The sequence below is a fragment of the Mustela nivalis genome (assembly GCF_964662115.1).
Source record: "Mustela nivalis genome assembly, chromosome: 20".
Taxonomy (NCBI): domain Eukaryota; kingdom Metazoa; phylum Chordata; class Mammalia; order Carnivora; family Mustelidae; genus Mustela; species Mustela nivalis.
This window is the reverse complement of record NC_139039.1, coordinates 35,230,168-35,242,954: the sequence shown is the minus strand read 5'-3', so window position 1 is coordinate 35,242,954 and position 12,787 is coordinate 35,230,168. Positions and strand designations below refer to the sequence as shown.

At 45.8% G+C, this 12,787-nt stretch overlaps 1 protein-coding gene across 1 annotated transcript; it reads right to left on the bottom strand.

Annotated features, from left to right (window-relative positions):
- Positions 1-2,544: 2,544 nt before the first annotated feature.
- Positions 2,545-3,753, bottom strand: LOC309855107 (beta-defensin 103A-like). Its single transcript, XM_082715036.1, has 2 exons — positions 3,672-3,753; positions 2,545-2,802 (listed from the first exon to the last, which is right to left on the bottom strand). The coding sequence occupies exons 1-2, from the start codon at positions 3,727-3,729 to the stop codon at positions 2,657-2,659; spliced, it is 204 nt and encodes a 67-aa protein (XP_082571162.1). The 5' UTR covers positions 3,730-3,753; the 3' UTR covers positions 2,545-2,656.
- Between the last annotated feature and the right edge of the window lie 9,034 nt (positions 3,754-12,787).

The following is a 12,787-nucleotide window of genomic DNA, read 5'->3' as shown; positions in this document are numbered from 1 at the left end:
TAATACTCCATAGTGTATATGGACCACATCTTCCTTATCCATTCATCCGTTGAAGGGCATCTTAGTTCTTTCCACAGTTTGGCGACCATGGCCATTGCTGCTATAAACATTGGGGTGCAGATGGCCCTTCTTTTCACTACATCTGTATCTTTGGGGTAAATACCCAGTAGTGCAAGTCTCTACACCTTAAAGAACTGGAGAATCAACAACAAATCAAACAAACTCCACACATAAGAAGAGAAATCATCAAGATTAGAGCAGAGATCAATGAGGTAGAAACCAGAGATACCGTAGAACGTATCAATGAAACTAGAAGCTGGTTTTTCGAAAGAAACAATAAGATCGATAAACCATTGGCCATACTAATCCAAAACAAAAGAGAGAAAGCCCAAATTAATAAAATTATGAATGAAAAGGGAGAGATCACAACTAACACCAAGGAAGTAGAAACAATCATCAGAAGTTATTATCAACAGTTATATGCCAATAAGCTAAGCAACCTAGATGAAATGGATGCATTCCTGGAAAACTATAAACTCCCAAAATTGAACCAGGAAGAAATTGACAACCTGAATAGACCAATATCTAGTAACAAGATTGAAGCAATGATCAAAAACCTCCCAAAAAACAAGAGCCCAGGACCTGATGGATTCCCTGGGGAATTCTATCAAACTTTCAAAGAAGAAATAACACCTATTCTCCTGAAGCTGTTTCAAAAAATTGAAGCAGAAGGAAAACTTCCAGACTCTTTCTATGAAGCCAGCATTACTCTGATCCCCAAACCAGGCAAAGACCCTACCAGAAAGGAGAATTTCAGACCAATATCACTGATGAATATGGATGCTAAGATTCTCAACAAGATCCTAGCAAACAGGATCCAACAGCACATTAAAAAGATTATCCACCATGACCAGGTGGGATTCATCCCTGGGCTACAAGGATGGCTCAACATTAGCAAATCAATCGATGTGATACAACAAATTAATATGAAAAGAGAGAAGAACTACATGGTCCTCTCAATCAATGCAGAAAAAGCATTTGACAAAATCCAGCATCCGTTCCTGATTAAAACGCTTCAAAGTATAGGGATAGAGGGAACATACCTGACCTTCATTAAATCTATCTATGAAAGACCCACAGCAAATATCATCCTCAATTGGAAAAAGCTTGCAGCCTTCCCGTTGAGATCAGGAACACGACAAGGATGCCCACTCTCACCGCTCTTGTTCAACATAGTATTAGAAGTCCTAGCAACAGCAATCAGACAACAAAGGGAAATAAAAGGGGTCCAAATTGGCAATGAAGAAGTCAAACTCTCTCTCTTCACGGATGACATGATTCTTTATATGGAAAACCCAAAAGACTCCACCCCCAAACTACTAGAACTCATACAGCAATTAAGTAATGTGGCAGGATATAAAGTCAATGTACAGAAATCAGTGGCTTTCTTATACACTAACAATGAAAATACAGAAAGGGAAATCAGAGAATTGCATTTACTATAGCACCAAGAACCATAAGATACCTGGGAATAAACCTAACCAAAGAGGTAAAGGATCTGTAGTCTAGGAACTACAGAACACTCATGAAAGAAATTGAAGAAGACACAAAATATGGAAGACCATTCCATGCTCTTGGATCAGAAGAATAAACATTGTTAAAATGTCTATACTGCCTAGAGCAATCTATACTTTTAATGCCATTCCGATCAAAATTCCACTGGTATTTTTCAAAGAGCTGGAGCAAATAATCCTAAAATTTGTATGGAATCAGTTCATGCTTTTTTGATGGAAAGTGGGATCAAGGCTCTTCTCTTTGGGAATCTGTTTCCATCTTCTGAGAGCTGGTTCTCTTGCTTTTCCGTAGGGCTGGTGTGAGGAAAATGGGTCTCCCACCGCAGCTCCTGGAATCCTTCCATATCAACATTGAGAGGACACTGACTAGTTAACCTGCAGGGCCTCAGACCACCGGGATGAAACAGTTTCTCAGCAGCTTTTGTGCTCAAGGCACTCTTCTAGGCCATCCAGAAATGATTAAGACAAAGTCTTTGCCCTTAAAAATGATGCAACCAGACATGGAGATTGGAAATAAGCAAATGGTACAATGCAGAAATCAAACAGAATTAGAGAAGAGGTTTTCAGTCCGAACCCTGCAGTGTGCTAGAGGAAAGCTCATATTCTTTTGGGAAAGCAGCTCTCTCTGTAAGGAGGTCGTCGCATTTGTGATGGCCCCTGGAGGATGTGCTAAAGTTTAGAGATGAAGCTGGGAAGGTGATTGTATACCTGGTGGGAGGTCCGCTGGAACAGAGAAATGGGTGATAGGAAAGCTAAGGGAATTTTTTAGGAGGAACAGGGAGGCCAATCTCTTTGGGGAGCATAATTTGCAAAAGAGGAGTCAAATCTGATAAGGCTTGGAAAATAAGTTTAGCCTTTTTTGAGGATTCCTTTTTGAGGATTCCTCCAAAGGTGAGTCTGTGAAGGCTTTCTAACTTACCAGTTTGGTAACAACTACCACAATAACCAGAATTTAAAAAGGACAATCAAGCTTCTCTTTCTTTTGAAAAAAAAAAAAAAAAAATTAAATTTGATTTTTCTTCTGTAAACTTCCAGGAGACATTTTCACACTTTACAATGTTCCCAATCAGTGTTTCCGGATTTTATTTCTTTCTTCGGCAGCATTTTCGGCCCGAGGAAGAACAGCGGCCTATCTGCTCCTCCTTTGGCAGACAGCTAAGCACAGCACACCGCCCGCTCCTTATTCGGCAATAATACCTCTGCAGGGTATTTACAATTCCTCCGTTTCCTGCAAGGACAAAGTAGAACACAGGGGAAGGCTTTAGTCCAAGTACAAGTCTTTTGGAATTCCCCAAATAACCCATCTGTTGCCTTTCTTTTCTTTTTCCCGGTCTCCTTTCCTGAATTGGAAAGTGAATTCAGTTATAGACCCCGTTGAATGCCTCATAGGGTTGAACACATACAGACATTGCTTTAAATCAAGAAACGAGAAAATACACATTGGAAAGATACTGGTTTGAATTTGGTAGATACCAATTTGTAATTTCCTTTATAAATAAAATATTTTTCTGATCTCTATCCCAGGGAATTGTTTGTTTTTCTTTTATTTTAGAGTGTTTTCTTTCTTTTTAAATCACCTTTTCCTCTTTTTAGAAAATGAGAAGTAAAGTAGAGGAAGGATTAAGCAACCAACTGACCTGTGCTTCTGTGGGTCACAGCTCAGCCGGGGACCAAGGTGGCCGTGGGGGAGGGATGCGGCTGGGCTCGTGGGGGCTGGGGCTGCAGGGGCCCCCTGAGGTTCACAGCCCCCCCAAAAACTCCACTTACAACCCCTAAAGCTAGTAAGTAGGAGTCTGTTTAAATCCATCTTTCCTGCTGGGGTTAAAGTTTTTGTATCACTTTCTTTATGTCTCTGGAGCAGGTAAGGCTCGTCCCTGTCCATGACGGGCTGGTCTTTGTGAGCTATTTAGTCTCTGAAAAGGTCAGGGAAATGGCTTCAAGATCCTTGATGAGTCTCAGCAGAAAAAAGAAACTGGTGATGTCTGTTCCCATACCACAAATCTACCTGGTCTGAAGTTCCCGAGGAACGGGAACGGACCGACTCTGAATGACACACTTGCAGTTCCCTCAACCCTCTCACCTCCCAACCCATCTCACCTGGAGCAGGCATCAAGAACAGAAAGGGCAACAGGAGAAGAAGGTAATAGATCCTCATGGCCGACCGGCTTCTCGGCGCGCTGAGACTGGGTGGGAAGGTGTGCTTGCCTGCTTTATAAGGATTACAGGACACGCCACGCAGCCATAGGGACAGGTAAGCAGCAGCTGCAATTCCTGTAATAGTACAATGATGACAATATGACGTGTTTCCTGATGCTTCATGCCAGTGTCTCTTACCCCACAGACCACGCCCACTCACCCCGAGTTAATTGCAAACCTAAAGGGTGAAGCAAGCCTGATGTGAGCACACAGCTATTCTGATGCCCTCTAGGCTCCAGGAGCGCCTCAGGGTCTGGCCAGGAGCTAGCCACAGGTATAGGTGGCAAAGACCCTCTCCTCTTGGGGGCATTCCCAGGGCATATAGTTGGGAGCTGCCTGTGCCCCCACTGGGGTACTTCTAAGCTATCTTCCTAAAGTCCTAGAAGATTCTGGAGCTCACCTGGGACCGTAGCAGTCCAACTTTGGACATATTCAGAATCTAGGTGCAAGTTCAGGCTGGGTCACACCTCGAGCCTGCACGGGTATGCCTGAAATTGAGATAAAATGGGATCAGCTTCTTGATAATAAGAAAGGGAGGATAAATGGGCTACTTTCCCGAGTCCCTTACTCTATGCTCTTTGGCGTGCAATATGGGCTGTAACTTGGGTGAAACAGGGTTTACAGTTCATCATTGTCTGAAAACTGTCAGATTCATGAGTCAAGGTGTCTCACCCTCCTTCATCAGAGAAAGAGAATGCTGAGATGATGTATTTGGTGGGCCAGCACCTCTTCCTTCTTGATGACACTCCCTATACAAATAAGGGGCTTAGGAAGGTGCATTTAAGACTTTTGGTTACTCATGTTTTGGGAGCATTCAAGGAAGTCCAGAGATCAGGTGATCTCCACTGGAGATAGATTCAATGTTTTAAGAACCAGCTTTAAAAAAATATATTGGACTTAAATGTTAAGGAATCCATTGGTGGTTTATATTTGTCGATAGGCTATTTAATTGGGAGCTGAAGTCACCATGACTGTCTGGCTGTTGTGTTACGTGAACGCAGTTACAACGGATCCACCAAGGTCCAGGTATATTAGTTCTAGGAGTGCGTGTTTGGGATCCTGGCGCACCCATCAGATTCTGTAAGCCATCTCTGAACACCTCCCATAGAGAGACAAGTGCCATATGCTCGGGGTCAAAGGGATGGAAGGGGGGGGGCACAGAGTGACCAGTTCAAGTTCTTTCTCTCAGAGAGCATCTGTGTAGGTAAAGGCAGACATGCGTGCAGTCAAAGCCACCGAGGGGGGCATTTCGACAAGTGCCACAGTACGGGTTCTAGCACAAGGCTATAGAAATGGAGAAGAAATGTAACTCACAGCGGAAGGCAGGTTTAGATGATTTAAGAAGGGTTTCAAGTGGTAGGCACTTCCCTTTTTTAAATCAAAATTTTCTCAGAAGTTCAGGATTTAAGACAAAGCAGGTATTATTTTATTTATTTATTTATTTATTTATTTATTTATTTATTTAGAGGCGTGAGGAGGGGCAGAGGGAGAGGGAGAGAAAGAATCCTGCTTAGGGGCTCGATATCACGACCCTGAGATCATGACCTGAGCCGAAATCAAGAGTCCGGATGCTCAACCAGTGAGCCACCCAGATGCCCCGAAGCAGGTATTTTTAAGTGGGGAAGGAAGTGCGTGTGGGCCGGGACGGCTGTTAGCCGCACAGGCAGCCTTGCTCAGTCTTACGCAGGCTAGGAGAGAGGAGCGGGTGGGCGTTGCAGGAACGTACAGCTCGCTCTCAGCCCAGGTATGGGGCTGGTCTTAGGGGGATGATTTATCTTCCACATGGAAGACAGACCCCCGGTGACCTCTTGGTGTGACTCGTTCTTTCAAAGCCTGGAAGGCATTTCCAAGGCAATGCCACTATTTTGTAAGAAGGAATGAAAGCTATTTTCCTCAACAGCTAATTTGGAAGCTGGTGCTCGGGGACTGGGCTCTGTCAGTGGCACCCTCCTCCTTCCAAAATGAATTTTGAGGAACACTTTGAGAAGGTTTATATATATTAGGGATGTTGTGGTAAAAATTCAAATAATATTCTTCATTTTTCCTCTACCTGGGGGAAGCCCTGGTAACTGGGGCTTGCCTTCTTGGCTTATGATACCTTTTTTTTTTTTTTTTTTTTTTTTAATATCAGGAATACTTCAAGCCTCTTCAGTCCTAGTAGTCACACAACCTCCAGCTGAGAATGAAGATGCCACCACGGTATTGGATGTACTGGGAAGACCTGGCCCCACTCCCTAGCCCTGGCTCTTGAGTCCTGGAGCCTGGACCTGCAGACCGAGCTTGGAGCCACAGACCCCACACCCCTATGCCCTGGCGTCCATTTCTCTTTCAGCTCGAAAGCGCTTTCCCTATGCTAAGACAGTTGGGGAGAGATGTCAGTTATTTAACTTTTTTGTTAGACTTTCTGCTCATGTTTTTTGGTTGTTTGTTTGTTTGTTTGTTTAAATTCATTTTGCAAATATGGAACAGAGATTTGATTGATACAAGTTTTGGGTCCGGAACAGCCCTATGTGGAGGGCAGAACCACTAGGACACTGGGTTAGGAACCCAAGTTAGCCATTGAACTCTCAGCCCTGACACCTATTATTTGAGTTTCCTGCAGGAAGTTCCTTAGATCCCTGAGCATCTGAGCCCTCAGCAGTACGCTTACAGGAGAGGCCTTCAGAGCGAATGCCGTGAGACACACTGACAACTGTAAATTACCACATGATCTGAGTATCACCCGTAGGGCCCTCAGGAAGCCCAACCAAGGGGGAGATGGTGATCCTCAGGAAGCTTAAAGATGATGGCCTTGGCTCCCAGCACAGGAATCTGGGATATGTGTTCCTTTCTTTATCTTATCACCATCCGAAGGTGGCCCAGCCACTCTCCTTTATGGCTGTTTTGGCCTTGTCCTGCCCACTGCTAGATGAGTTACACAGGCCTGATCCCAGTCTTACAGGGGAGGACACTGAGGCGTAGGCTGAGTGACTTGCCCTCCTCGGTCACCCAGACTGTCAATGGCCGCACTGTGAACTACAGGGGATTGTGTACATTTTTCAGGAGCTCCTGCTCTCCATGCGTCATATAGACGGGCCACAGGGGTGCCTTCACAGAAGGAGGGAGGCAGGAGGTGGCGAGAAGCCAAGGTATTCTTCTGCTGTTCCTCAGAAGGCACCTCCTCTGGGCCTCCAATTCCTACCAGAAACCCACTTCATTCATGGTCCTGGCTTCCACCAGGCAGGTCCACCATGACCTGTTAGGAGCTCCATATCTTAGGCTTCGGAAATATTACCTCCTTCCTCCTTCGGTCCCTCTGGCCTTAGGGACAGGATTGTCTTTCGGCTGCTGCCAATTCTGAGGTGACTCACCCTACATTTGGCTTGTCAGCTCTCTTCGATAACCGTCGAGATTAAGTTCTCCCCATTGACGTTCTTAAATTTCTTTCAGTGTCTCTGGTTGGACTTTCAAAGTCCATGCTCTAAACCATCACAGTATCGTAGTTCTGTCCCTTCCTCTCCTTGAGATGTCACTGCATTGTCACCAGCTAGAATAATGCTTTGCTCTACGCGGCCCTCCTGAATGTCCCATCGGCATCTCGAGATTTAGCAGGAAGTGGGATCTTGGAGGCAGTGGTTGGGGGTTGAAAGTCAATGCCAGCTTCACATGGCCTCTTGTTACCTGCTTCCACTGCAGGTGTATGTGAGGTGGTTTCTAGCCTTCTGATTTAATCACTGCTATTTTAGCAGTGATAAATTTAAATAATTTAAATAATAATTTAATTAATTTTAATAATTCAATAATAATTTAAATAATTTTAAATTACTTTTCCACAAAATAATGTAAGCAAGGAAACAGGAAAAAGAAAACCTTCCTCCAACTTTGTAACCATAGATTACCTTTTCTTCCAGAAAGGTAACAAACTGTAGGCTTCTAGCTGGAACCATTCATGGGGATACTTTGTTTTTCCAGGGAATTAGGCCCCCAGGGAGGTTTTAATGCCCAGCTGAGCAGGTCGGCCCATAGCTGAGCAGGCTGTCCCATCTGCCCTGCTTTGTGCCTTGATATGTTTGCTGAGCTCCTGAAAGCATCTGAGCTAGGCCTTCCCCTGAGAGCATCTGAGCTAGGCCTTCCCCTGCCCTAAAAGATACTGTCTTCCCTCCAAACCCAAGTCAGCCAGCTACTTCTCAAGGTCAGGAGGTGGGCTACAAGAAGCAGAGGTTTCATTGCACACAGGTCAACTGAGTTGTTTGTCTTCATGGAACCATGCCCTGTATCACCCTCAGCTAGCAAGCTTTCTTGGCAGTTTTGTATCTTGCAAGCATGAACAAAGGCTGTTGTCCCTTCAGCTTCCTGCAAATACCCCTGTATTGTCAACACTTGATTTGCTGTCATGCTCTATGCACTGTACAAAAAAGGAGGGATATATCTATGGAAAGGCAAGGGAGGTATGCAAGGAAGGGATAAGGCTTGCGTCTGGGGGACCTACCAGGAGTCACAGGACGCCGTTGGGTTAACGGGGTGCCACAGAGAGTCAGACACCACTCTTCTTCCTAGGAGCCACCACAGAGGTGGTGAGGCATAGAGCCAGGTTAGGGAGCAGTGAGTCGTCTAGTTGGCCAAAGTCAAGTGGACGAGCATGTTGGGCAGGTTTGCATTTAATTTGGTAGGCAGGCCATGGATTCATGAGAAACTAGATCTAAGATTTAAATTCTCTAACAGGATAACCACCCGCTGACAGCTCCTTCCAGAAACGCTGAGGAGGGGGACGCCTGGGTGGCTCAATCAGTTAAGAGTCTGTTTCAGCTCAGGTCATGATCCCAGAGTCCTGGGATCGAGTCCTGTGTCGGGCTCCCTGCTCAGCAAGGAGCCTGCTTCTCCCTCTGTCTGCTGCTCTCTTTCTCCCTTTCTCTCTCTCCCTGACAAATAAATATATAAAATTAAAAAAAAAAAAAGAAGAAGAAGAAACACTGAAGGGAAGATTTGAGAATGCTGTGCATACACTTGGGTAACTCTTTCCCAGATCCTTGTGTTTTAAAGACATTTATGTCATCCTCCTGCAGGTGGTGCCAGCGACGGCTCTGGGAGCCGAGCCACTGTGAGGCGAGTACTCATGGCAGGGCCCTGCACCGGGCCCCCGGCTCCTCTACCCATCAAGAGCAGTGTGATTCTCGAGTAGCCAGACACAGTCCAGAGGAAGAAGTTCTCAGGAGAGGCGTGGCCTGTTTTCTCTGCCTGGGGCTGTGATGTGAGGAACAAGGCAGAAGGGAATGGAGATAAAATTAAACTTCCTTATAACCTGAAGCCCACTGACATATCCTTGAAGTTGGCAGAGTATGACATTCCTCAGGAACCCCCAACCGTCTTTTTCTTTTTTTTTAAAGATTTATTTATTTATTTGAGAGAGAGACAGAGAGAGCACGAGCAGGAGGAGGGGGAGAGGGAGAAGCAGACTCCCCGCTGAGCAAGGAGCCTGATGCGGGACTTGATCCCAGGATGCTGAGATCATGTCCTGAGCTGAAGTCAGACATTTAACTGATGGAGTCACCCAGGCGCCCGTCAGGAGCTCCCAACTGTCTCAACAACCTTGCAAGAGGGAAAAACAACCATAGCTTAATAATAGCTAGGCCTCCGGGATCTGTGAATCTTTCAACATATGAAAATTCTGCTGGGAACTTCCTTGTCTTTACCTCCCCCGACCCCCAAGTCTGTCACCCATCACCCCTCACAACCCCCGTGCAACGTGCAGGAGCTCTCTCTGCCCACGGGTTCTGTCCCCATGCTTTGATAAAGCCCCATGCTTTTGCACCAAGAATTCTGTCTTGGTCGTCAGCTCCGAACCCCAACATCTCCCTGTCAGCTGTGCCAAAACTCTGACTCCGAGACAGCGGGGAGGGCAACTGAGCTTGTCACCGTTTCTGTGGTCTCACGTAGGGACATACTGAGATCACCCTTCACCGCCGTATGTGCACGTTTCCTTGTATGCAGAATAAATCACTTTGAAGGGATGGTGTCCGTTTTCTAAGTTCTCCACCGGTTTTACCTTCACACAGCTGTTCCCCACTCTTCCCAAACAGGGCGCTCTAATCCAGCCGGACTCCGGGACTCCCCACCGCGGCCTGTGGCCGGGGGCAGTCCTTCAGGATTGGACTCGTGGGTCTCGCAGCACTAGGCAACGGAGGATAAAAGAAAGCGATTCCACCTCCAGGTTCTGCGCCAGCTGTCTGCGGGGAGCTCCGCCTGGATGAATGCAGCTTTTCCAGGGGAGGAAGGAGGGTGGGCGAGGGGCGGCTCTTCCTCGTATGTCTCTTTGCAGCTGAGATAGCGTGATGATGGCCTTTCTGCGTAAGAAAATACCCAGATGGTTCAGAGGGTACGATCTGAGTGACAGATGTACAAGACCTAGACAAGGGCTCTAAAAATGAATTCCTTTTCTCACCAAGTGCTCCGGCTTATGGGGCTGGAAGGGAACAGTTTCCAACCCTCTCCCCAGTGGGTCACCGTGTTCCAGACTCTCCCTCGAATTTTTGTTATTTGCACCTATTCTGGCTTCTTCTTCTTGTTCAGGAGGAGGTTTTTCTCCTTCTGTGCCTCTCTCCTCTATGCTCTTTGAACTCTGCCTTTTTAGCCACATACCATTACATAACCCCTCTCCTACTCCCTTTTCCCACTGGGTCCTTCACTGTAGTCCACATTCATGCTCAATTTTTTATTTAAAATGAACCTGCACTTGACCCTTTTTTTTCCTCCTGAAACCATGACATCACCCTTTTCTTTCATTCTTTACCAAATTTCTCAAAAGATTGGTCTGGGCTCACGTGACCTCTGATGCTCTCAACCCCTTGCTCCCCAGTTGATTGCTTCCTGGCATCTGTCTCAAGAAATCCCTTTCAGATGGAATGAAGTGTGACTGGTGCCAGCATTTACCCGAGTACTGAGCAGAGAGAATGAAGGCTCTGACACCACCGGGCACGGAATGGAGACCTGCTCTGGAGACAGAGTCAGGCTGACGATGGGTCCCCTTCTAGCAGGCTAAAACTCGTTCAGGAATTTGAAACCTTAGCAATGATGTGATGCTGCGTGCCTTTCCCAGAAACTAAAATCACACCGAACACAGGAGAAGATGAATCTCCCGACTCCTGAGGGCAAAATCAAGAAGGGATGTAGTTCGTAAAAGTTCATACGTAAGGCTACCTTACCAGCCTCCTACCCATCTCACAGCAATATTTTCTTTCCAAATGGAATGGTATGTGTATGATGCATTACTTTCTGTTTATATTTTTGCTCTAATCAGATTCTTTAACTGCATTTCATGCTCAGCCTCAGTGAAAACTCATCCTACAGCAACACCTGCCAACAGCCTACACAGCCTGCTGGCTGCTTCCTTGGGATGGATGTTTAGAGTGTAGGTGGCTCTTAGAACTCATCAGTGGGCTGGGGGCTAGGGTAGAGGAAGAATGTACCCAAAGGCAAGACATGGTACCCCAAAACACAGGACATGTGCCACTCTTACGCAATCAGAACTGAAACTTGAAATAAATCTATCAGCTACTGTTGCACTAGGGCAGTGGGAAAGCCTCGGATGCTTCCCACACAATGACTGGCATCTACGGAACTGCTAGTATCTACTGAGCACACGTACATGTAGTTGGCACTTTAGTGCACTTTTGTGACAAAAAGGAGTGAGGTCACTATTATAATCTAGGCTTTAAGGACAAGGAAATTGAGGCTAAGAGGAATGAAGTGACTTGGTAAAATTCAAGTTTGGAGCCCAGACAGGTTCACAGGTTACACTGAATTAGGATTAGGCCACTTTACCACCTCAAGTCATGATAATTGTTTTATTTGTTTGTTTTAGTTTTTATTTAAATTCCAGTTAGTTAACATACAGGATAATATTAATTTCAGGTGCACAATTTAGTGATCCAACATTTACACATAACTATGCTTCATACCCATTTTTTGGCCAACGGTTTCCTAAGTGGGGTTTCCAGTGGGAAGGTATATGATGTCATGTGGTGGGAAAGAAAGCAACAGGACTGTGGTACATGAAGCCATATCTCACCCACTCAACCCGGACCTCAGAGCTGTTTCTGTTTTGGGAACTCTCAGATAAGTGCCTCATGGAAGGGGCCACCATGGCACATAGGACACCAGAGCATCAAGAAATATGCAAGCAAACGATGAATTTTGTATCTCTATGTCAACCTCCTCTTCCACATTTCAAAAAAAAGAAGTTTTTTGGGTTGCGTACGTCAGGAAGCAGGAAACTTTTTTTCTGTGAAGGACTGTACAGTAAAAAGAAAATGAGGTTTTGCTGATCATACAGTTACAGTTGCAACTACTCAGCTCTGTGTGTGTGTGCCAAAGTGGCCCTAAGCAAAATGCAACAAACGGCCGTGGCTTTTTTTCAATAAAACTTTATTTGCGGGGCGCCTGGGTGGCTCAGTGGGTTAAAGCCTCTGCCTTTGGCTCAGGTCATGGTTCCAGGGTCCTGGGATCAAGCCCCGCACCGGGCTCTCTGCTCAGCGGGGAGCCTGCTTCCTCCTCTCTCTCTCTCTGGCTGCTTCTCTGTCTACTTGTGATCTCTGTCTGTCAAATAAATAAATAAAATCTTAAAAAAAAAAACCCTTTATTTGTAAAAATAGGTAACAGCTGGCTGTAGCCAGTGCCTCCCGGCTTGCTGACCCCTGGCTTGCATTTGTGAGACTAGGAGAGAGGAGGCAGCCTCTAAAAGGCTTCTGATGAGCCTCACATTCTAGTGCTCAGGCCCTTGTGTCATCCCTTCCTTTTCCTTGTGGGCTCACCTCATTGACACATTTCCGACACATAGAATCCCACTTCTGGGATTAGGTTATAAAAGACCATGGATTCCATTTGGGGTGTCCCTCTACTCTGACTTGCTGACTTTAAGGGAAGCCAGATGCCATATTTACGGCTGCCCTATGGAGAGGCCCATTTGGCAAGGAACTAAGGGAAACTTCTGGTCAACCCAGTGAGGAACATAAGTGAACCTTAATCTAACAGCTTTCAAGGAA